The sequence below is a fragment of the Pteropus vampyrus genome, unplaced genomic scaffold, assembly GCF_000151845.1.
Source record: "Pteropus vampyrus isolate Shadow unplaced genomic scaffold, Pvam_2.0 Scaffold516, whole genome shotgun sequence".
Lineage (NCBI taxonomy): Eukaryota > Metazoa > Chordata > Mammalia > Chiroptera > Pteropodidae > Pteropus > Pteropus vampyrus.
In genome coordinates this window covers 1,855,119-1,879,976 of record NW_011889297.1, presented here as the reverse complement: position 1 = coordinate 1,879,976, position 24,858 = coordinate 1,855,119, and the positions used below count along the sequence as shown (strand labels likewise).

Below are 24,858 nucleotides of genomic sequence, written 5' to 3'. Positions count from 1 at the left end.
AGGAGGACCTTGCCCAACCACTCTGAAATAGGATTGTCCCCAATCCCATCCAGCCTGCTGCTCCCCTACAACTAATCTTGTAGCCCAATCTAACTCTTGCCCCCATCAAGCAAAAAGGTTTGTCACATAAGCCTTAAGAAAATACTGACTCTTAGCACCTGCCTCCAGTAGATGTGGTGAAGGCTGAAGAGTGGCCTTATACTTGCCCTAAGTATCTCTGTTTATAGCCACTAGCTCACAGTCTTCATATATGTCATGGTCACCTACCTGGAAACAGAGGTATAGAGAGCCAAAATAATGCCCTTGAACTCTGTGTATCTATGATTTGGGAAAGTCCTGGAGTGAGGCGGTAAGAGAGCAGGGACATGACACACCCAGCTTATTAGTTTCGGTCTCTATGTAGATTGCTATAACTTCTCTAAGAAATGGCTTTGCATTTTCTTGAGTTGATAAGGCCACATCTTTCCCTCCAAGCCACAAGCTCAGCTACCAACTTACTGAGGCCAGTAAAAATTGTTTAACCTATCCAGTCAATAATACCAGGATTTTCAGCACCCCTACCACCACAAACATACAATTTTCATGCCCCCTAATGCTGAAGTGAACATGGATGAAATCACTCACCCCACTGCCCTGTACACACACACACACACATCAGAGGTCTTTGGGTAGAGTAAGAAGCAGCCCCCTACACTGCCCTAACTTTGATCTAGTTTCTTCAGACAGCATCCAGAAAGAGGTCCACCAGAATCTCTACAGAAATTAGCCAGCAACCTCCTTTAATGGCTCAGGGAATAGACATTGTTCCATAATCCAAAACAAGCCTTTGAAATTTACCTATAATTCTAATAAGACCTAGAAAAACAAATAAAGCCACCCCTTACCAACCTCAGCTGTTTTTGAAAGGACCTGGATCCCTGACACAGTCACATATAAATATACACACATGCTGGTTCATATACCACCAAGTTATCAGACACCCAATATGGATCAGGCCTTGAGATGATTCTATTGATTATACATCTGTGTGTGTAAAAGCAAGTGAGTGTATATTGAGAGTATTTCTTAAAAAAAAAAGAGAGAGAGAGAGAGTATTTTTTATTGGGAGACAGAGACAAGAAAATATTTGGGGAATTACCATTCCATACAGCAAGGGCGGTGATAGAGGTAATCAGAGGGAAATGAGGAAACATAAAGGGGTATCCAAGCCATAATGGAGAAGGTGGGAAGATAGAAGGATTCTAGAGGAAGAGCTGACCTGTCCTGAAGGATAAATAACCCTGTCACAGGAAAAAGATATCAAAGGGAAAGGGAATCTTGTGTTGTTCGGGGAAGAGAAAGAGCATGTACAAGGACAGAGGCAAGAAATATAACATATGCCCTCCAAATGCCATAGGGAAATATGCCAAAAATCCTCTCAAAGGCACAGAGTTAAGAATCAAGGTCTCCTTTCCCAGCTCCCTGACTCTCTTCCTAGAATCTATTAGAAGATAATTAAATTAGAGACTTTTCTGCCACCGCAGTATTAGGCACTAGCTCATGAGATTTGGGGGAGAGGTATGTCACAGATATAGACAGAAATCCCTGAAGACAAATCAGACAAGGCGGTCTAATATACGAGATATTGGTAGGAAGCTGGCTGTTTTACAGAGCCCCACCGAGGCACCGGCTTAGCTTAATGAGCACTCCCTACCCTAGCTTCCACAAACCTTGGGGGAATCACTCTCCAGAACTTGAAAGAGTCTACCACAACCTACTTTCTGTCCATGTGGAAAACCTGTCCACCTACAGATAGAACTGGAAGGGTGACCAGACTAAGAGCCCCCACCCTGCACCCATACCCTACCCCTCTCCCCCTTTACTCTACCTCTCTCTCTCTCTCTCACACACACACACACACACAGAGGAAATGAAAGCTACCAGAACAGCAAGGGCTTGAGGTGGGGCTTGGGGTGGGCCTTCTGCAAAGCGGCGGGGGCCCACTGATTTCACAAATCATTTTGCCCTCTTGAGTAAGGTTCCTCTAATTATTTTCTCCTCTGTACATCCTCTATTCTTTGCACCCCATGACCATCCTGTCTAACCTGGGTCTCATATACCTTTTCTCTTTTTCCCCATTCCCTCATCCTGGGACTTTTAAGCTCCCCAGGGCTGGAGCTTCTCTTTACAAAGTAACAGACATACCTATACAGATTCTCAGACTGCAGTGGAAGGCACTGCGGGGCTGGCCACAAACTAGGCTAGTCATTGGCATCACTGTTTCAAATACTGGTTTCCTCATCTATTAAAAAAAAATCATACAAAGATAGTACAGTACAGGGAGCACTAGATTAGAGGCAAAACCTAACTAGGGTCCTAAAATTCTCTGATCTCAAATACTTAAAGAGAGACAAATATGATAAAAGAAATAAATGGGACATTTATCAAGCACATTCAATATCTTAGGCACCCTTCATGGTGTACTTTCACAATCATGATCTCTTCTCTCTCTCATAAATCCCAAGGAAGTGGGTATCATTAGTATTCCCATTTTAAAGATGGAAAACTAAGGTTCAGAAAGGTTAAATGCCTTACTCAAGGTCATGTAGCTATAAATAGTGGTAGAAAATGATTCTACATAACTGGCCTACTTTATTTATTTTATGGCTACTACCCTCCTTTCTCTCAAGTCCACTTGAACAACATTGACCAGACCCACACCCAAAACAGTCATGGGAAAACCTGAGGCAACTCTCTTTAGAATGCTCACCATTAATTGTCACCTTAAAACCATTTAAGCTAACCTCACTCACTATCTACAAATATGGTTTATTCCTTAAAGGTCAGAAACATTTGTGCATATTCTCCAAGTCTTCCACACTATTGGGGGTAGAGACATAGGACTTGGGGACATTGAGAAAGGGAAAAGAAGGAAGAGCCCTGGTGAGTACTGTTTACCACCTTGTGCCCTGGTAACCCCTGGTCAGGAATCTCAGTGGTTAATAGCCTGAAGTTGGGTGGCCATTTACAATCCTAGGTGTGTTTGGGGAAGGGTAGGCATAGCAGAAGAAAGAAGAGAAGGCATTCAGGAGCAGCTCCAGTGCAACAATTCTTATAACTCTGACCTTTCCAGGAGAGTGACTCAGCCTTGGCACCATACTCTCTCTATTCCAGGATTCTCAAAGACTTGGCATGAATGGACATGGGTGCCTGAAAAGGCATGTACCCACATAAACACACAATAGCTAAAATAGTACAAACCTCCTATCCCCACCAGAACACTAGGTATAAGGGCTACAGAAAGAGCTGGGAACGCCTCCCTGCAGGGGTAGGCCTATCACTAGAGCTACACTATAGTGATATCCCCATAACTCCAAACAGTCTCAGTGTCTTACTACAAAAGTACCCCAAATTCCTCTTCTAAGGCATGGTCTCACAAGAACATAAAGGAAGCACCTTTTCAAAAGCCAGGTTTGATTTTGGGAGGCTCAGCAAAGCCAGGGATGAAGTGTGGAGGAAGGAACAGAAAGAGCTAGCCCCAGCTCTGGAATACGCTGTTTAGAACAGCTTTGGACTGTTGTGTTTTTGTTTTCAAATCTCCCTAATTACTATCAATAGCAGCTGTGTACTTATCAGATTTGGGGCCATCTGAGATGAAAAGCTGTCTTACACAGGAAGAATGAGCTAGAGGAAAGTATCATCTATTAGGTTCTTTCTACTCCAAGAGGAATACAATTTTAATTCTAATCCCCATGACTATGACTCCAAGTGTACATGAGAAGGAAACAGAATGGGTTGGTTAGTAACCAACATGGAAAGGGCTGCCTACAAGCAGCCCAATCATAAATTAGGGTTCAAAGGCCTAACATGTATGTACCTGATTCAGGAAAGAGGTGACTATAAAGGAGTCATGAGTTTATAAGAAATTGGTATATAATAAATTGGGAATATAAAGCATAGACTACCAGGGGTTAAACTATTTCTGGGGGCCATATATGATCTTTGTTGCATATTCCTCTTTTTTTTTTCTTTTTAAACATTGCTTTTTAAAATGTGACTTCACTGAGAAAATACCAAATGGCAGATGGCACTGGTGCTGTGAGAGGGCCCAGAGGTGCAGAGCTCATAGAGGCAAGGACAAGGAGCAGATCCCTGTCACCAAGCTGGGCCACCTGGTCAAGGACATGAATATCAAGCTCCTGGCAGAGATCTATCTATTCTCCCCGCCCATCAAGGAATTTGAGATCACTGACTTTTTCCTGGGAGCATCCCTCAAAGAGGAAGTTTTGAAGATTATGCCAGTGCAAAAACAGACCTACATTGGCCAGAGGACCTGGTTCAAGGCATTTGTCATCATCAGGGACTATAATGGCCATGTCAATCTGGGTATTAAGTGTTCCAAGGAGGTAGCCACTGCCATCCGTGGGGCCATCATCCTGGCCAAGATCTCCATCATCCCTGTGTGGCAAGGCTACTGGTGGAATAAGACCAGCGAGCCCGACACCATCCCTTGCAAGGTGACTGGCCACTCTTGCTCTGTGCTGGTACGCCTCATACCAGGCCCTTGTGCCCTAGAAGCTGATGATGATAGCCAGTAAGATGAAAACTATGCCTCAGCCAGTGACTGTACTGCCAACCCGGACAACTTTGCCAAGGCTACCTTTGATGCTATCTCCAAGACCTATAGTTAGTTATCTCACACTCGACCTCCGGAAAAGGACTGTGTTCACCAAGTTTCCCTATCAGTAGATCACTGATTATCTTATAAAGACCCACACCAGAATTTCTGTGCAGAGGACCGAGGCTCCAGCTGTGGCCACCAAATAATTTTATACAAGAAAAATAAAATGAATTAAGCTCATTTAAATAATATGAAACCTATTCTTACAATACATACAAAAACAGGCCTAGCAGGCAAGATTGACAACTGCTAGACTATAACAAATATTGGCAGGCTAGTAACTCCACATACTATCTGCAATGCCTAAAACTGGCAATAATTGCTCTCTTCACATTCTACTTTCCTTAGAAGATGGGCAGCAAGGGTATTATCTGAAGGTTAGCCAAAAATAAGTAACCCGCACAATCATACACAGTAGCCTACTCCCTTCCTAAGTAAAGACATTGGGGGAAAAATAGGTGATAAGCTTAGACCATTAACCATCTTCCCCAAAGGCTCTTCACATGCCAAAAAGGCCCTGGGCCAAGCTGATCTCCTCAGTAGGAGACCCCAGGCCAAGAGCTGAGACAAGAAGTGCCTAGCCACTAGGCCATTGGCTCCAACCTCAGGCCTTGAAGAGAAAGAGGCATGCTTGAAGAAGAAAAAAGCAAAAAGGAGACCACCCCACATGGCCTATTAAGGGTGCAAAAAATAAAGGAACATATGTGGCTTGTTTACCTCCTTATCCCTCTAGAAAAGGTTTGGAGAATAAAATGAAATCAAGTTGGAGATGCCTAACTCAGTGGGAGGGAGAGCTACAAATGAAACTAATGCAAACCACAAAGTTCCAAGGTTAAAGGCCTCCATAGTCCATACAGCATGCAAGCCTTTTTCACCTCTGGACTAGATCTAGGATCCTCAGGGTCCAGTTAGCATTTCTCTTACAAGGAAGTGGTAAGAAGAAAAACATTCAGGAGTGCTCACCTTCTAACCTCCCACACCATGCCCCTGCTCCTCACACTTGCCCCTATTGTAGAAAAAAAAAGAAAAAAAAAGAAAAAGAAAAACATGTACGTAGAAAGCATGTGTACCCTAAAAGTCAATTACTACTAAAAACTGTGGGCTTCTAGATACAAGGAGTGCCATGGATGGCCAATGCTCAGACACAGCCTGTTTCTCATTAGCTTCCAGATTCTTCCCCCAGGAGATAGAGGGTTTCTATGGGATCTAGTCTGACTCAAGGGAGGGAACAGGAGAAGAAATGCCTTCAAACCAATTCAGTAGCTACTGAATACCTGCAAACTGTGGGGCAGGGTCCTGGACACTGAGAATATTGAGATTACGACAAGCTCTTATGTCAAGGGGCTCTTCATCTAGTAGTGAAAAGATGTAATTACTGGATCCCACAGAATGCAGTGTGTGCTATATCCACCCTAAAACTCCCAGTCACCTTTCTTCCTATAAAAGTTCCTTTGGAGGCTGGTGGGGAAATAAAAAGAAACCAAGATGTCCTCCTGGTGCTGCCTGGTACTCCATTGTAAATACCTTCTTGTGCCTCTGGAAGGACCTAGAACACAGTTCCTTTTCATACCATAGGATTTTATTCTCTCATTGGGTTGCCACATATAAAACAGTGGAAAATAATCAAAGACCACACTATGATGTGGTTCCAGCACTTGTTATAGAGCTTGGTGCACTCTTAACATATAGGAACAGCAAGAGCTGAGGCCTAGTCAGATGTAAAGACCATCCAGCAGAAGCAGGAAGCAGAGAACAAGCAGTCTTCAGTTCCGAAGCACCTTGCCTTGGACACAGGACAGGGTTTCAGCCCAGCACTTCATATAGAGCTGAGGAATGAAGTCACCAGGTCCATAAGCTCTTATCAACTCCCTGTAATGTTCCCACCAACTGAATGCCTTGGTGCCCACAGCATTATTCACTTCCCATCCTGTTCTATCCCCTACCACCACCGCCATCACTGGTCTGCTCATGCCCAGACAGTGAATTTGTACTCTGAAGAGAGTCACTTACCTCTCTTGGGTCCAGTTAGTTACTTTGAACTCTATCCTTTCCTCCAGCACTTGGAGGAGAGGGGCACATATCTCATCCAGGCCTAACGATAAAATTTAAAGAATGCCCAATTAAGCTATTAGGGCCACCTTTACCTTCAGCTACAAAGGTGAAATAAAAAGAGCCCTGGACAGAGATTCGGCTCAACTCAGCGGTAACCATTCTGTGTTGCCATGACATAGGCCTCCTCTTTCTCAGACTGTTTTCTTGGATGTAACATAGACTTCAATTAGGAATGTAGTTATCAACCCTGGCCCAACATTAGAATATTGTAGGGTAGCTCTTAAAAACTATTCATGTCTAAAGCTCTAAGCCATCATAAATAAACAGAGTCTACCTGTGCTTCCACAAGCTGACCAAGATCAACTGCATAGGCAAGCTGGACTTCCCCAGTGGATGAGAAGGCAAGGAGCCTAGCTGGCCCCATGGAAAACTCAGCCCCCTACTATAAGAAGGGCAACTCTAACAGTTAAACTCAACCTTTATTCTGGCCCCTAGGACCACTAAAGTCATAAGTTCACATTTCTCCCTTTTCTCAACCATGTTTCCCCAAGGAAAAAAAGATTACAATATATCAGCATTAGTAAGTTCAATTTCACATGCTTTGACATCAAGCAAGTATTATGACTTTTCCTTCTTCAAAAGGACCAGGCTTATCTGCCATTATGACCTGTATTTATCCATCTGCCACATCTCATTTCTATGGCCTAACTTTCAGGGCCTCACATCCTACACAGAGAGGATGGTGACAAGGGAGAACTGTTCTCTGTTTCCACAGCCTTTGGCTACTCTAGTGACACATTTCCCTGTGACTGTGTCACATTCCTGAGGGCTTATCAACTACTTATGACCAGAGATTATATGGCCAAGAACTACATTAAACTGTCTATCTCATAATATCATCTTATCACCTGTTTCTGGTGGGTTCCCTAAGAACTACCTTTTTAGAGCACCACTTTCTTCTCCACTCAGATCAGGCCTGGACTGACTCTTGACACCCTCACCTGCCTACCCCTCTACCCAGTTATGTTCCTGAATATTCCCAAGGCCCCTCTATGAAGGTCTCCTCTCCAAAAGCTAGACATAACTGACAACCTCCAACCTCTCAGAGCTCATAGAGTTACCATTTGGCCCAGTTCTCCACAAAATGAGAACATTTATTTTTGAGATGTGTACCACCATTCCCTACCCAAGATGGAGCAGACCAGCCTCCATTGTTAGGGGAAAGTAACATTTCTGAATCAATCATAGACTTTCAGAGCAGAAATGGCCCTCAGAGATCAGCCAAACCACTCCTTGTAAAACAGACCATGGCCATAAAAAGGGGCAAGGGCTTGGCCAAAACTTCCCTGGGAAGCTAGCAGCAGCACCCAGACTAAACTCCAGTTCTTTAACTCCAGAATAGTGCTCTTTCCATAATTCTCTAATATCTCCTCCACTCAACGAGTTGCAACAATGTTCAGGCTCCCATCAAGGTAAAAATAAGACCCTATATTAGCGAGGCCTAAGTAGTCCTCAAACAATTCTCACTCCCTGGAACAGGGGAAGGGTCTAATGTTTTAAACTGAAACTTCCTTTCTAGTCTCAGAACCTGGCCCAACCATAACTAGAGCTTAAGTCCAGGCCTTTATGAAACAACACATGGGTCCCCTGTCCACATCCCACCTCATACAGAGTCTAAAACCAAACTTTTCTGTTTCCTACTCATGTTTTGTCTCCCTTATTCACTAGCTAAGTAATTTTTGCAGAGTCACTTAACCTCTTTGAGCCTCAGTTTCCCTGTATGAAAAAGTGGGGATAATAATTCCTAATCTGTCAACTGGAGTTAATAAATATCAAATGACATAATAGTGGTAAAAAGGGCTTTGACAATTATGATGTATACCATAAACAGAGAACTATCAGTATCTGTATGGGACCTTTTTTTTTTTGGTCCAGACATGGGGTGAGAAAAGCTAGGAACACTGGAAAATATTTGCAGGGCAATGCCAGCCAATCTGTGAAGGGATTACTTCAATTCATATCTGACAGGTTTGTTTTAAACAAGGAACTACTTGGAAAGCAGGAAGGCATCTCCTAAATTTATACCTCCCTCCCAGAGGAACTTGCCAAGGGAATTCTCTACCTCTTTCAAGGTTTCTTCAGTCTTGGCTCTTCCTAACAAAGGTTGAATCCCAGTGGAGTTATGGGAAGAGAAAACTATTCAAACCCTCCCTGGAATAACAGTCCATGTAGGGACTAGTGGTCTTTTCTACTTGCACTCTGAAGGTTGTCTCCCTCTCAATCCCGCTCTCATGAATTTGTCACCCCTACCTGAGTTCACAGCCTGGAGGGATGATCAGTGAGGGTATAAATGACCTGGGAAGTAGAATCCCATCACTTCCCTTGCCCCGAAGGCCAAAGCTCACCATTTTCCTTGTGGTAAGGTCAATCATCCATATGACCTATGAATAATTCAGCTGTAGCAATCCAACCACTTTACTTTGGAAATTTTTTGGAAATATCTACCTAATTACATCTTGTTTGGACTATCAGAACAGCCAAGGGAGTTTGCATTCCCTGGGTTTATATGGCTTAGGACAAACAGGCCATCCACAGGTAGCTGGGAGAAGAAAGTTTTGTTATGGATAGTTGAGAGCTGACTATATGGCAATGCATCATTGATTCCAAATGGTCTATAAATGAGCTGTTCCATAGAAGTGAACTGTTCCTGATAACTAAGTCTTATTTACTCTTTTAAGAATCATAATCATTCTTAATGGTGAGGCAAAAGTCTTTCATCCACTGACACACTCTACTGTCTTTGTCAACAGAGGCTGTTAAAACATAATTTAAGCTTCTCTAGGCACCTGAATCCTGTATGCTTGATTTTCTACAGAACTAACATTTGAAGGCTTTCCAGTGTTCTCTTATTCACGTTTCCCACCAATTCTGAGGCTATCATGATCATCCTCACTTTACCAATAAAAAAAAAATTAGGAGGATCAGGGAGATTAAGGGACTTACTCAAGATCACAACCACAATCGGCAATGAAACACAGATCTTCCTTCCTATAACCATGGCCTACAATAAATGCCTAGAGATACTTTGGATCTGAGCCTTCTGAAGTAACCCAAAAAATTCTTCAAAATGCCATTCCCTTTCCCTTTTTGGAGTCTGATCTCAGAACCTTGCTTTCTCTGCCCCACAAGGATTCAGAAAGCTTCAATAACTCAGAATCTGTTTGTCTAAAGCTTCCTGTTTGTCTAAAGGGGAAGGCAATGCCTGCAGTGGCCTCTAGGACTAGCCCACTCAAGGTCATCTTCTGGTGGCAGAGGCTCCAGGATTACAGGCTGGGCAAGCAGAAGCTCTGCTCCACCCACTGTTAAAGTCTGGGAACAAAGAAGACAAGAGAAAGGCGGGGCGATGGGGGGGATGCCATGAGTGAGCAGAAAACAACCTGCATTTCTGGTAATTCTGCTTCTCCTTGCCTGGCCTGGCTCCTTCAACAAGATCAATATTCTCAAACTAGCAAGATTTTAAGACCAGGAGCAGCCACTGGGCTAGAATTTTTCTTCAAAATATATTGTATGTTTATTTGTATTTCACAAGTCTCTATCCTCCTCAACTTTTCAACTGGATGGCTCAACTACAGCTGACTGTTTTGCAATATTCTACTTTCCTGCCACCTGGACAAGATCCCTGGTAAGTATGGGGCTGGGGGTGGAACCTAATCCAGCTTCACTGCTCTTCTTTGGGGAAGACTGGAAAGGCATGTGTCCCTTCACCAACACACACACACACACACACACACACACACACACACGCACGCACGCACTTATGTCTAACCTCAGACAGCTACGACAGCCAGAGATCTTCTGAGAAACAGGGTTCTCAGTTCTCAGTCAGGTAATGTTTGGAATCAAACTACCCCAAACTGGCAAAACCACAGAAGGTGGGGCTATGTAAAGTACAGGAAAGTGGTATACCCGTACTACCAATTACTCCACTATGCACTACTGCCAAACACTTCACTAAGATCATTTAGGCACAGTTGAGATCAGACCAATCTCTAGATGTGGGGTCTACTGAGCTTAGAAAGGAGAGCAGCTTTCATCATCCTATCCTTCATCCCAACAGAAGGGCCATGATTCCCACCTTCTCTAGAAAGCCTTCTCTCTCAGGCAGGCAAGCCCCTACACCATTCCCTTTATTTTCCATTTGACAAAGACTATAGGCCCATTTCATTTGTATGGATTTTAAAGTGTTCCACTCATTTGATAACTTGCTTATTAATGAGCTCATACGGACATTAAAATCTGATTTGACATGAAAAGATGGCTGCCACATAGTAATAAAAAAAAGTTGCAGAACTGTATGGATTTGTGTTATATGCGTGTTTAAAGCTATATGTATACAAATGCATTTAAAAAGGAGTCTCAGTTCATAAAACTGGTTAACTGGTGATTCTCTCTGGGAAACTGAGTCAGGGGCAGAAGACAGAGAATTTTATATTTTTCAGTGCTGTTTCATTTCTTACAGCAAATATGTATTAGTTACATAATAAAAAAAAACACAAATCAAAAATTACACAATAAAGTCTATCTGTATTTAAGTCTGCCCTACCAAACAGTACGGACTGTCTATTGCATGGTGTCTAGCACAGCACTGTAAGAAACAAAAAAAAAATCCTTTAAAGACAAGATGACTATCACAGGAATATAAAATACAGCATAGGGAATATAGTGAATAATATTGTAATAACTATGTGTGGTGTCAAGTGGGTACTAGATTTATCAGGGGGTTCACTTTGTATCTTATATAAATATCTAACCAACTATGCTGTACACCTGAAATTAATACAATATTGAATATCGACTGTAATTGAATTTTTTAATTTTAAAAATAAGTTAAATAAACAAAAAATAAATAAAATTTTTAGAGGCTCTCACTATTTTAGGAAACCCAACCCTATCTAGTTGGCTTAAACCTATACCTCCCAAATGCTGGCCACATCCCTCTCTTAGCAGTGGATGGGAGAAAGAGTACCTCCTATTGCTCCCCAAATTAGCCGACCTTGAAAAAAACATGCCCAAATCTGCAAAGATATGCAGCTCTGTGCCTTAAGGCAGCCTAGGTGATAGTGGTGGCAACAGCAGGAACTGCAGAACATAGCTGCTAAGTGCCCAAACCTGATGATCTATAGGACTTCCCTGCTGTCCTCCCCTGATTTGTGCCTGGCCTGCCTATCCCTGAGTACAGTAGCCAACTCAATTCCTAAACCTTGAGTGCACAAACCTCTCTGGATTAGGTTATGCAATTCAGACGTGCTTGCTGGCCATGCCACAATGAGCAGCACACATACAAAAAAAATTGAATTGGGTAATGCTTCAAATATGTACTCCAGGGCCAAACTCTACGTTGCTTCACAAAGGCAGACAGAAACGCTCGCATGGCCGCCTGTTAGAATACACTAAAATGTTTGTTGGAATATTCTCCCTTGGCATGAACACTATTGTATTGTGTGAAGACATGGGAAAAGGGAGTGGAAATTGGATGTGAATAAGCTGGCCACTCACAGGTAAACAGGCTCTCCAAGGTACATAGGGGGGACATCTTCTTCCCATTCCTTTGCATTACTCAACTCCATTCTGCCAGGGCCCAGATGGGTCCACGTTATATAATTTTCAATGGGCCGTGAGGATTGTTGTTTGGCTTTCTAGTAGACCTAGCCAAAGGAGTCTGTGGAAGACAATTCCAATTTGACCATAGTAGCTATTAATGTACCTATTCAACAAATATTTGTTGAGCACTTCTATGCCAGGCACTGTGCTAGGTACTGTGGATACAGTGGGTAGTGGGAAACCATCCTTGTTCTCATGAAGCTTATATTCTTAGTGGCTTAGGCTGATACAATGGAAAGAATACACACCTGAGAGTCTTGGCTTCAAGATCTGCTTCTGCCCTTGACTTACTAAGTGACCTTGAACAAGGCCCTCTCTCTTGTTTGTCTTATAGTTGACCAACAGATCTTCCATAGATTCAAAAAATTTGCTTCCTTTACAAAACATAAAATCTCAAGTGGATTGTGTGTTTTCAAATGGCCAGGACAACAGCAAGAAGCCATGGGTAGTATGTAGAGAAAACAAAAAGCACCCTAGATAGAGGAGAATTTCCATCCAATGATCTTAAATTTGGCTTGATGGTTCCCCATGAGCTGTTTGCTCAAGACAGGTGGGATAGGCAGGCCTTTGAACAGCATATAGTCAGTAACAGACACAGAGACATGTCCTTCCAATAGCGCATGTCAAGCTTGGGGACAAAGGACTGAAAGGTGCCTAGTTTCACTGCAGCTTCTATAAATACTTCCACCAACAGGAATATTAGAAAACCCTCTACTCTAGTACCACTCATTTGATGTTAAAGAGTTGAAGAGAGGGTGGCATCTCCCTCCCTAGCCACTCGTGGCCATTCTTGAGTAGGGCTGTGCTGGGGCCAGTTGGAGCCAACTGCTTAGGTGAGTGGGGAGATGGGACTTCCCTGCATACCTCCTACTAAAAGTACCAAACTGTGGAGCACCTACAGGAATGCTTGCTCAGGGGAACCATAGCATCTGGTATTCTGGGCTCAGAGACTTGATGGGAAAACACATATAAAACAGAAATTTAAGAGGTCAACTGGAACAAAAATTCTGGGGTATCCTGGGCCTACCATCCCTCCCCTGTTCCCTGAACCTCACACGGCACTTTCAGATACATTAGTGCCTAAATCTTCACCATAACCCTAATAAGTAGGGTGCTCATTCAATTTCACAGATAGGAAACTAATATTGGGAATGGTTTAGAAAATTTGTACTGATATGCCTAAGCCAGCAAGACTCTCTCAGGGCTCTCCCTCCACTAGGTGCTAATGCATCCTTCCCTTCTCCAAGCTGTATTTTCTCTATGACTAGTGACTAGTATGTCCTACCAGGTGCTCATCCAACACTGTTGGGTCCCTTGCATACATTATTGCTGCTTCTCCCTTTCCATGTCTGTCACTTATTATGTACTCTTCAAAGGCATGCCCATCCTTAACCAACTCCACCTGGACAACAACCCTTTTTTGAGGCAGAAGAGTTAGAAACTTTCAAATTCACAAGTTTACTGAAGGAGAAATCCTGAGAGCCTAAATGACTGCAATAGCACATGGTAAATAAAATAATCCTTACAAAGTACAGTGGGCATACAGAAGATGGTACAACTAATATTACCTGGAAGTATTAAAGAAAACTTCCAGTGGAAGTGACATAGAATGGGGGAGGTGAAAAGACACCTGACATTTCAAGCTGAAAGAAAAAACAATGCGCTAGAGCTAAAAGATATAAGAGATATGGTTTACTTGGGGAAACTTGATTCCACAAAGCTACAGCGTAGAGTACACGTAGGGTTTCAGATTTTTTTCTTGGTCACATTCACTGCAGTGTTATAAATACTGGCAAATGCTGGGAGTAATATAAATGCTCCCTTAAAGGGGAATAGATAAATTATAACATAGCCATTTAATGGAATTTTATAAAGCCATTCAAATGTTCATTTTTAAAACAAAATATCATTTACCTAAGTTTTTAGTGATATGTTAAGTAGGGATAAAGAAGTAGTATTTTATATATACCATGATTGTATCATGGAAAACTAAGGTACATATATGAACTGTGACAAGGAATACACATAAATAATAATTATTATGTTAAAATGGTTGGCTTATAGAAGAGTTCTCCTTCTATGTGCTAAACTTTCTCATATACCATGTCAGGTTTTATAAAAGGGGGAAATATAAAAATGAATAAAGAACCACTTTTCTTTCATTTGACTGCTCTTTCATTGTCCCCTTCTCCCCTCTCCACCTGCTTGCCTACTTTCCCTCATCAAAAGCCATTCTAATCTACAACCTGCAACCGAAATCCTTAACAACCCATGTAAGGCCCCTAGGAAGGAAAGACTACCGGCAAGGTGGCCGATCCTAGCAGCAACCTCCTGCATGGCCAAGAGGCTATTCCAGCTCAATGCTGGGGAAGAATCTTCCACACAAAATCATTATTCAGCTCTGTTCAACTAATCCTTCTCTGAAAACTGTCCTAGGAACTTTTCCCTAAGGAAGACAGGCACGAAGAAGACTTCTATCTTGCTCTCTCTCCAGGAGGCTCAGGCGAGGTAAAGATCAAGCTCATGGCCAACTCCTAAGTGGCTGATCTATAGCCTGGGATCCCTGATTCACAAGTAAGTTCTGTTCAAAGTGTTACTAAGAGGAAGAAGGATGAAAAGAGATCTAGGCAAGGGTACACTTGCTTATATCCCATCAGCCCATCGGGCCCTCATGGAAAATTCAGAAATCCCTTTCCTTTGATCTCCAGATCTAACACCAAAAGAAGTCATATTCACAAAATGCAAGATCAGTTGAAGGCTTAAAGCCAGGAGTGTGGCAATCTTCCTCACTAGAAATCCCTCCCCTTTACACCACCCAAGCCCACATAACCCAACTCTCCCCATTCATGGGCAACATAGATATTAGTGATTCAAACAGAGGAAGGGGAAGGGGGAGCTTAGCAATTTAAGACTTAGCCAATAGCAAATTTCATAGTCCTAAAGAGAGATGTTTTGGAGGAAAGGGCAAGAGGAAGTCAAATCTCCTTTGCATTCAATTTTGATTTGTTTCTTGGTGTTCTCCTTCCCTGCTGGCACAATGACCAATTCAAGGGTCTTCTATTCTTCCTGGAGTTACCAATGACCCAAAGTAGCCATCAACTGTTTGCAGGCTGGACTCCAAGGCCCCACCCAAAACACTCAGTCAATGATTGTCTTTCGAGTCAGGACACCCACAGTAAGCTCTGTGGTAGGTGGATAATATACCTCTAATCAGAGCTCACTGAAATAGAGAGAGCTACTTAGACTACTTACACTTTGATAGCTGGGGGTAGGAGTGGGGAGAGAGCGACACTCCCAATGCCATTCTAAAGAGGAATGAGTAACCTCTCTCCTTTATGTTAAACACTTTCCAAGAACCCCTTATTATCTTCTTAAAGACTGAGCACAAATAATCAGAAAGTCAGAAAAAGCCAAAGTTTTCATTTTATAGATAAGAAAACTAAGCCCCATAGAAGTGACTTGCCCTATGTCACAGACGCAGAGACTAAAAACCAGATATCCTTATTTGGTACACTATTCTTTCCATCATACCATTTCTACTAAAAAGCATTAAAAAAAAAAAAACAGACAAGTGCCTCAAGCTAAGTGTCAAAAGCTTGCCTCTTCTATGCTAGGTCTAAACAGTTCAGGACTGGGGATGGGAGGCAGAGGGACACTGGACCCAGCCAACTCAGAAAAGCAAAGTGAAAAACCTAGGCATACAAAAGGCACATACAAAGAACATATCAACTGGAAGGTTTTACCTACTCCAAAGGAATAGTTTCAGATGTCTAGAGCCCCTGCCCCACCCGTCCCACCCACCCCCACACTCTAAGCCTTTTCAGGCCATGCAAGACTACTCCTAGGCTATCAGAGGTCTAGGTAAGGAGCTAGAAGGAGTGACAGGGCAGGGTCAAGAGGGTAAGGAGAGATAAGAAAGTAGGGTGGAGAAATCACAGTCATTCCAGAGCTCTCCCATCTTCCTTTCTCTTCCCCCACCCATATCAAAGAATCTCACCTCTTAAACAGGCCCTAAACAAGATGAAAAGTTTGCAGTTGCTACCATATAAACTTAAGGAAAACTAAAGGAGAAAATGGGCTAGTTGAGATGGTGAAGGACATTTGAGGGGAGAAAAAATATCCAAATAAGGCGTACTTGACTGGTAAGGAATCATCAGGAAAGATTCCAGAAGCTGATGTCGCACAGAGGAAGCCTTTAGTCATTGGTTTCCTCTGGCAACTGGCCTAAGGCCAGGAGGCAAACTTCTAACCTTAGGAAAATAAATACCCAGGCAGAAAGAAAGGTAACCAAGCTAGATTTTCCCCATGCCCACCTCAGGCCCTGTTGGAACAGCTCTCTAAGTAGCATCAGAAAGGTGTAGTATAACCCTGAAGCAAAAGAGCATATGCTCTCACCAAGCACATGTTAGATCCACCATGGCCCAGGTGCTAAGAGGAGTAAGGGACCTGGGGAAGGGGGATTTGCTCTACTGTGGGTACATATTTCTGATACTGTTGATATTTTCATGTTAGAGAAAAGAAAACATTCAAAAGCAAAGAAGTTAACTGACTTTCTTCTCAGCAAGGAAACTGCTATGGGTTAGTCAATCTCCCAGGAAGATTTGCAAGGAAGTTTGGAAAGGAATTTAGCTCACTTAAAACTCTTGAAGATAGCAAAGATTTGTACAACTTAACTACTAACACCTAAATTGGGTGTTACCTTGACCCCCACCCTCCAACTCCATACCACAGATTAGTCAACTCCAGTTAAAGATTACAACAGGTAAGAGCCTCTGGTTGTACTTCACCTAACCTTCAGGCTGAGATTTCTGAAAAAGGATGGGGGCATCCTGCAGATTAGATTAAGACAGTAAGGTCACTGGGGACAAACAAGCCTTGATCTTTCCCAGGTATGTAATGGAGGCCAGAACTAAAGATAGAAGGAAATGCTGACCAAGTCTGATAGGCATGCCTTATTCCCCCTCCCAGGTCCTGGCCCCTGTGACCTCCCAAATATATACCCAGGAAAGAACTGCTCAGGATTATACTTTGTTTTGCATGACCAAATACCCACATCTCAACTTTTCTTTCATTAGGCCCTGATTGATACCCTAGCCACACAAAGTATCTATCAAATTCCCACAAAGTAGAAGGGTCACCAGAGACAGAAAGAAACTTCAGTCTTCAAAGTTACCAATCATAGGAGCTACCTGGCAAAACATTAGTACAAAGCAAGCACAGTTGTAGGTCACCATACTACTGGCCTAGGAGCTATGTCAACACTTACTTTATGCCACAAGAAATCCACTAAAGAGAGCATCAGATGTGGTTCTGTCATCAGGCACAGCCAAAGAACTGTGCTTTGAAAGTCACCCAAAGGGCCCATTCTTCATGTACTCTGTATGTACATGCACGTACATGTATACTCACATGTACTCTGTGGCTTCCCTTGAAATAATCAGCACCTCAGTCCTTCTTTCATTTCAGACAAACTCACTTTCAAGAGAGCACTGGCTTGGGCCACATGGTTCATGCTCACATACCAAAACCACTTTACTCTCCCACCCAGAATGGCCACTTCCCCCAAGTATACACATCCTTCAAGGCCCTGTTCACATTCCAGTAAACTCCCTTCTTCTCAAAATCTCTAGAAAAGGCCACGTAAAGTACATATTTTTTCACTGTTTTTAAGTGAGTTAGCCCTAAATCTCCAATTAAATAGGAGATCGACAAAGGCAGCAAGTGTATCCTCCATCCATTTATTTATATCACTTATAGTAAACAGTACCTACTAATTACTGAAATGATGAGAATGCAGCTGCCTGCCTTCTTTCTTATCCACCCTACCTAGCAAAGGGTTGGGCATATAGTAGTTCTATACATAATATTATAGTTCTGTAAATAAATTATAATAGCTAACATTTGCATAGACTTATTAGATGCTACACACAATTCTAAGTACTTTACATGAATTGCCTCATTTAATCCTCACAGCAACCCTATGAGATATAGATACTATAATTATTTTCACTTTACAGGTGAGGAAAATGAGGCACAAAAGTTAGATACCTTGCCCATGAGTACATATCTAGTTAGTCACAGAGCTGGGATCAGAGCACAAGCAGTCTGGTTCCAGAGTCTTGTGTTTTTCACTACTTTATGCTCCCTTTCTGCAAAAACTTGAAAAGAACTTTTTGGCAGCTACCTGCCCCAGGTTTGGCCTACAACACTTGGAGGTGAGTAGTGAGAGTTAGGGCCAGGAGACTGCAGTCCGTATTCATATAATTGCTACTGCAGCAAATATTATCACCAAGGAAAGTATCATAATATTCTCTTAACTAAAGGTACAAGCCAAATTGGAGCACTGATGAGAATACAGAGGTCAGAGCTAAAATCTTAAATGACAAAGAGAAAGTAGGGAATTGGGGTGAGGGGCAGGAAGGAAGAAAAAAGTTATTCTGAGGTTCCAGAAGAAATGAGTCACCCACTGACTGATATCTGCTACAACAGAAGCTATTTAGGGGAACTCCATTGCAGCCATTTTGTTGCAGAGCTGATTCTCTAGAATTGTGTCCCCTGAGTGAAAAGAGTCAGCCCTGAAAAAGACAGACAAGTCCAGTGAGAGACCATTAAAATGAAATTGGGAAAGCCAAGTTCTACCAAAACTATTAACAACTTTCTGTGATCCTGAACAAGCTGGCTGGCCCTATAGCTATAAATACAGAAAAGAAATAACTCTAATCCATACAGACTCTTAGGACAGTGAAGCCTAGTCTCAAGCAGGAAAATGTGGCTAGTCTCTTCTCCTTACTCCGCTCTTCAGCATACACATCCGCCTTCAACTACCTTTCGCAGTCAAAAGCAGAGCACTTACTTTCCTGGGAAGTGCTACAAAGAGTCCCAAAGGCCCAGTAGGAGGTTAAACCATCTCCATATAAAGTAACCTTTGAGGTCAGCTCTACACACTCAGAAGGACTTGCTCTTCTCATGACCATAATAACACTATGGTCGAGTCACCCTTAGCATAGAGAGAGAAAACACTGAGTACTCTGCAGCGAGTGCCATTTAGTAGGCAGACATTCAAAGTACCTCCCCTATACTGGGGGCAGGAAAGTTGGATTTTAATCCCAGCCTTATTACCAGTTCACTTAAATCACTTCCCTTTTCTGGGGAACTAAAGGTTGAACCAAAAAATGTGTAAGGCCAGCTTAGTTGCTCTGTGGTTCAAAACACTCCTATGAGAAACCTAGACTATCCAGAACAATCAGCTAAAAGAAAGCTTAAGGCTGAGGAAGTTCTGGGTCATCCTAAGCATATATGCATTTGAGATGCTGCACCCCACAACAGTTAGCCCTCAGCTCACAGGTGGTAGATACTTTAGGAGGTTGGCTTATGCCCACCAGCTTCTCAATGTCTACCAATATATCTGACAATCATACTCATGGGGTTAAAAGGAAATTGGAAATATAACCTAGTAGCTTCTTGACTTTTCATTTTCAGTAAAACTACAAGGAGTCTATGCTACCCAGCAGGCAGTGAGAAGAAAGGGAGGGAAACCCATGAAGTTTTCTGTTTCATATGAAGCTCTTCAATCAACCCACAGTCTTCATAATATAGTCTTATTTGGTTTCTTTCTTGTTCATTTGTAAGGAAAGACATAGTCCTTTCCCCTCCATAAACTCAAGAAGAAATGGCGAGAACACCCATGCCAGTGTTCTTGTCAGAGCTACTAATGAAATAAACCAACTCTCAAGCTAGAAACTCTCCATCCTGAACTCAGTACCCAGGAAGAAACAGCACCCCAGAGGTTTACGAGGACAAGAATATACGTTTTAGCAAGTACTCTTCAACTTTCTATGGTACATAAAAGGCACTCAAATTTTGAGGAAAGATGTCTCAAGAACATTAGTACTGGAACAGTCCTTAGAGTATACCTATTACTAGTACAGTTCCCTCATGACAAGCTAGACAGACTGAGGGCCTGAAGAAGACATTTGCCTTAAAGGCCTACTTCATTTGGGTTAGTTTACTGAGGACAGAGAAGATGTTCTTTTTATATAGGAAAAGAAGAAAAATTCTCAAATCAGTGTTACTTGCCACTTCCCAACACCCGCCTTCCAAATCAATGGAGTCCTGAGCTAATCTTCTAAGTGCCCATTCCTGTACCACAAATCAGAATCTGGAATTGAAAAGTTTTTCAGCTCTATCAAGCATGAAATGGGAGGAGAGATGAACAGTAAAGCCAGCCAATCATGACATAAGCACTTCCTTCACTTGACCAATAGACTGCCCCAGAGGAGACCACCTTTGTACTCATTTTTTTTTTCCTATGGGGACAGAAGAGTGGGGTGGAATAGCAGGCAGAAAAGATTGTGAGTTAGGAAAGATGTACATGATAAACTCATTTCTATCTTTGAAAGATCAGAAACAAACTGTTCCCAACCAGTAATGATGGCAATTTTCAGTAACTTTAGCCATGAAAGGTCTAACACTAATGTTGGTAGTCAGATCTTCTTCCCTCTGGGGATCTTGAGGCCAGAAATTCCAGTGAGGGGGACTCCCAGAAAGATACAAAGGAACCTAGACACACCATTGCCAAGCCACATTATTGCAACAAGGTTTAGAATATATGTAGCTGTCATCTCATTCAAAAAGAACTAGATTTAGAGTCAAGGAGATAGACCAAATGACCTCTAAATGTCCCTTCCAGCTGCACCATTCAGTAAAGCAGTCTCCTGAGAGGAGGAAGAGAGAGAGAAGAATACCCTTAACACAAGCTATTGTTACAGGCAGCTAGAGAATAATGGAGAGTTAGCAGACTAATGGTCAATACTATCTCTGTCACCCACTCACAGAGTAACTGTCCCCTCTCCAAGCCTAACATGAGAAAGTATAGATTAGTTGGTGCCTTCAAGGATCCCATGAAGGCCCTCCTGCCCCAACAGCCCCCTTTCCCAGAGGGTTATTCAAGGAGAAACCTAAAGAAAATTTCCAAGATGGTTCCTGCTCTATCTCTATCATCTACACTTTCACAAAGGGCCGGGTGAACTGGAGAACCAAAGAAGTAGAGAGATGCAGGATCCAAAGAGTCACACTTCTCTCACATAACCTCCATTCCTGATCAGTTGCCCCACCCTGAAATCAACAGGCAGGGCTAGTTCAAGGGTTAAAAGACTGAGATTCTGCCTGCTATTCACCAAGTACCACTTTAGTGCCACTCGAGTGGCTCAAGCAATGCTAGGAATGGCAGGAGAATAAACAATCCACACAACCCCTGTTAAAGTTTAGCTGAATACAGACCTAGAAGCCTTCAAATATTTCAAAGATCTGGGCTCTATGTCTGCTGATATGGATGGTCCCATCAATGACTACTTGATCACCCTTCTCCTGACCTGTTGAGTTAGGGCTAAAAACTCAGCAAACTGAAGAGGTTTTTATCAAGACTAACCTTCTAACTAAGACCTAGATTCAAGTCCCAGCTTTCCTATTGACGTGCTGCATTATTCTAGGTCAGTCCCTCCCTATCTGTCGGTCTCAGTTTCCCCATTTCTACAACGAGTTGGAATTGACAGTTGTTAAGAAACCTTTCAACCCTAACAAACAAAAAATTCAAGGACACCTTGAAAATCCAAAACAATGTATTTTTAGGGAATCCAAGAGTGTCCCAAAGACTTTCTGATCTAAAAACAGTTAAACAGGGTAAGAAGAAAAAAGACTTTTTTTTTTTTTTGCAACTGTCTTATCATCATCAGAAAGTATAGATGGCCGTTAATAAGTTTTCATTCTGGCTACCAAATCAGATATAAGAATCTAGCAACTAGAAGTAGAATCTTAGAAGTGGCAAGGAGAGGGTGCAGAAGGGACAGGTTTTAACAGAGTCAGGCTGAATGAGGGAGACAATTGGTTGTAAAAGTGAAACCAACCTTGAACAGACTGTAGACATGGTTCACATGAATGAACGGATTTGACTTTTCTACTACCCTTCCCTATCTGTCATACTCCAGAAATAGCCTAAAGCACACTAGTGAAGAAGGAGCAGAGAACAGGGAATTTTCTCTCTTCATTAAAGCTACTAGCTGGTATGCAGTGAACTAGGGTTTGACCTCAAACAACTCATACTCTAGTCTCTCTTCATACCCAGGAAAAGAATCACCATGCTATCTTCTTTGCCACTTTTGACTGAGATGGAATGGTTAAGGCCACTTTAAGTCAATTTCCAGACCCATCGAGTTGTGTTAAAATGTGAGATATCTCAGAACTGAAAATGAGAAATGCCACTAAAGAAAGGTCATGGGATAGCCTATTCCCAGAGATCCACCCACCTATTTAGGCAAAACCACACCTTATGAGGAGTCGAGGAGTCATGGAGTCAACTACAGAGAGATAAACCCAAGGAGAGGGTCCCGGAAGGATTTTGTGTTGGCAGGGACAGTGAGGTATTTTTCCCTCTCTTTTTGAAACTATTTTTTTCTCACTTCATGTGTGATTTTTTTTTTGGGGGGGGGCAAGTGTGGAAAAGTCCCATGCCATAAAACCATTAACAATTTAAAAGAGAGATGGTAGAAGCAAATATTTGTTGAAAATTTGGTGTTTCTGAAGGACACGGTTTTGGAAAGGCAAGAATGACTTGGCAATAAGGCTAGAATACAGTGTGCAACCAAAGCTCAGCACATATCCAAAGAACTGGATCCTTGTTCCTCTCATCCAGAGACCCTTGGCCCTTCTCAAGGCTACTAGTCACTATCTCAGCTCTACAAGGCTTGGGCAGTCCCAGGGAGAGGGTTCCCAGAGAACTGCATAGCCTAGGCCAGCCCAAGAAGCTGCTTGGCCTAAGTGACTCAAACCGGGGTGGTCATCAGGCCTTCCTGGGCAAGGGAAGGGCTCCAGCAGCCATTTGGCATGACTTGCACAAAAGCAAGCAGGACTCATTATTCAGGCACACCCCTTCAAGCCCCTCCCTCCCGGGCATCCGGCCCCCCTAAGCTGCACTCCCAGGAGGCTTCAGACAGTGGGGTGGAGACCAGATCCTGAAAGCTACCACCACTCTAAAAAGGTGTGGCCCCACAGGAGAGAACCCACACCTCGCAGAATAATCTAGAGGGAACAGAAAGAGATAGAGAGCCATTAAGGGAATGGGAAGAGATTTAACGAGTGGAAGGGAGGAAGAAACTAGTCTTCTCCCCTAGGAAGTAGAGCAGACCTCCCCTCAGACTCGTACCTAGTTAAATTTTAGCGCTCTTAGGTAAAAGCAAGAAGCCTCAAAGTGTCACCTCTTCAACTCTTTCTCCCCTCCTAGTGGGAAACAGCTGGAGTTCCCTGGGGAGGCTGTGGAAAAGATGAGTGGGGGCGCGGGATCCACCCTTAGCATCTTCCTCCCTCCTCCTTGCTTCACAGTTCCAAAGGGCCCTCCTAGACAGTGCCAGCCTTGCCCCAGAAAGGCGCCAATTCCTGGACTGGGGTACATGTTCTGGACCAAATTCTTCTCCCCCCTCTCCCTGCCCATGGCCTGTCAGGGACAAGAGAAGAACTTGGATCCCCAAGGAAGCCTTCCCTACTGTCACATCCCAGACACAGGGAACTGGAAACTAAAAACCAGGCCAGCCATGCCAAGTCCACAAGTCTGGCACAGGACCACATCACTTTCCCCACCACCACCCTAACCGAGGGCGCGCCATATCAGGACTCCACTCCCGCTCCTTCCCACCCCAGGCCTTGCCGGAGGCGCGGCGTCCCGAGCGGGCGAGTAGTTGACCAAGCCCCCAGCCTTCATCAGGGGGCTACAGGGGTCATCTAGAACCCCTGGGATCGGCTGCGCCCACCCCGGCACTCACCGTCTTGGGCATGGTGGCAGCAAATGCGGCGAAGTTGGCGAAGTTTGGCAAGGAGCTGTCGGGCAGCGCTGAGCACGCAGTACGCTCGGCTCGGACTCAGGGGGCTGGGGGCTCGGATTGGCACCTCGCTAGCGTCGGGGCGACTGCTCGGCTTCCTGCTAACGGGCCACGACTTCACAAACCCCACCCAGGAAAGAGCCACCCCAGTCGCGCCGCCCGCTCCTTTATGTGGCCGAGCTTCCGCGCCGCTCCCGCCCTGGAGCCCGCCTCCCAACCCGCGGCCTGCCTAGCTCCGCCCAGCGGAGCCCTGCCCTGGCCGGCCACACCAACCACGTGGGGGTCAGACTGGGCCTGGACGCCCCAAAGAGGGCTCCCATCCCCTACCCAGGCCCACCCTGTCTCTCTCCCACCTCCTTCACAGCCCCTAGCCCTTCGCATCCGGGCCATCCCGGCCATGCGGCCCCACCCCCAAGCAGAGCCAGACCCTGGGCCGCACCCTGGCAGAGACTTAAGCAGCCCCTGACTGCAACTTTCCACTGATGGGGAGCTCGCTACCTATCAAAAGTGTCCATTCCCTCTAGAGACAGCTATGACTCTTAGAAAGTTCTTCCTATGTATATCTGAACTCCTTTTCTCTGTGGCTTCTGCCTGTGGATCTCGCATCTGCTTCCTGGG

The 24,858-nt window shown here is 43.6% G+C and overlaps 1 protein-coding gene and 1 pseudogene across 1 annotated transcript in view; one reads left to right on the top strand and one right to left on the bottom strand.

Annotated features, from left to right (window-relative positions):
- Positions 1-24,417, bottom strand: part of MSN (moesin) — a 61,455-nt gene extending 37,038 nt beyond the window's left edge. The window contains exon 1 of the mRNA XM_011383381.2: positions 24,184-24,417. Within this exon, the coding sequence (XP_011381683.1) occupies positions 24,184-24,195 (12 nt within the window). The 5' untranslated portion in view covers positions 24,196-24,417. The remainder of the gene's footprint in view (positions 1-24,183) is intronic.
- Positions 4,119-5,592, top strand: LOC105307775 (annotated as a pseudogene).
- Positions 24,418-24,858: the final 441 nt, after the last annotated feature.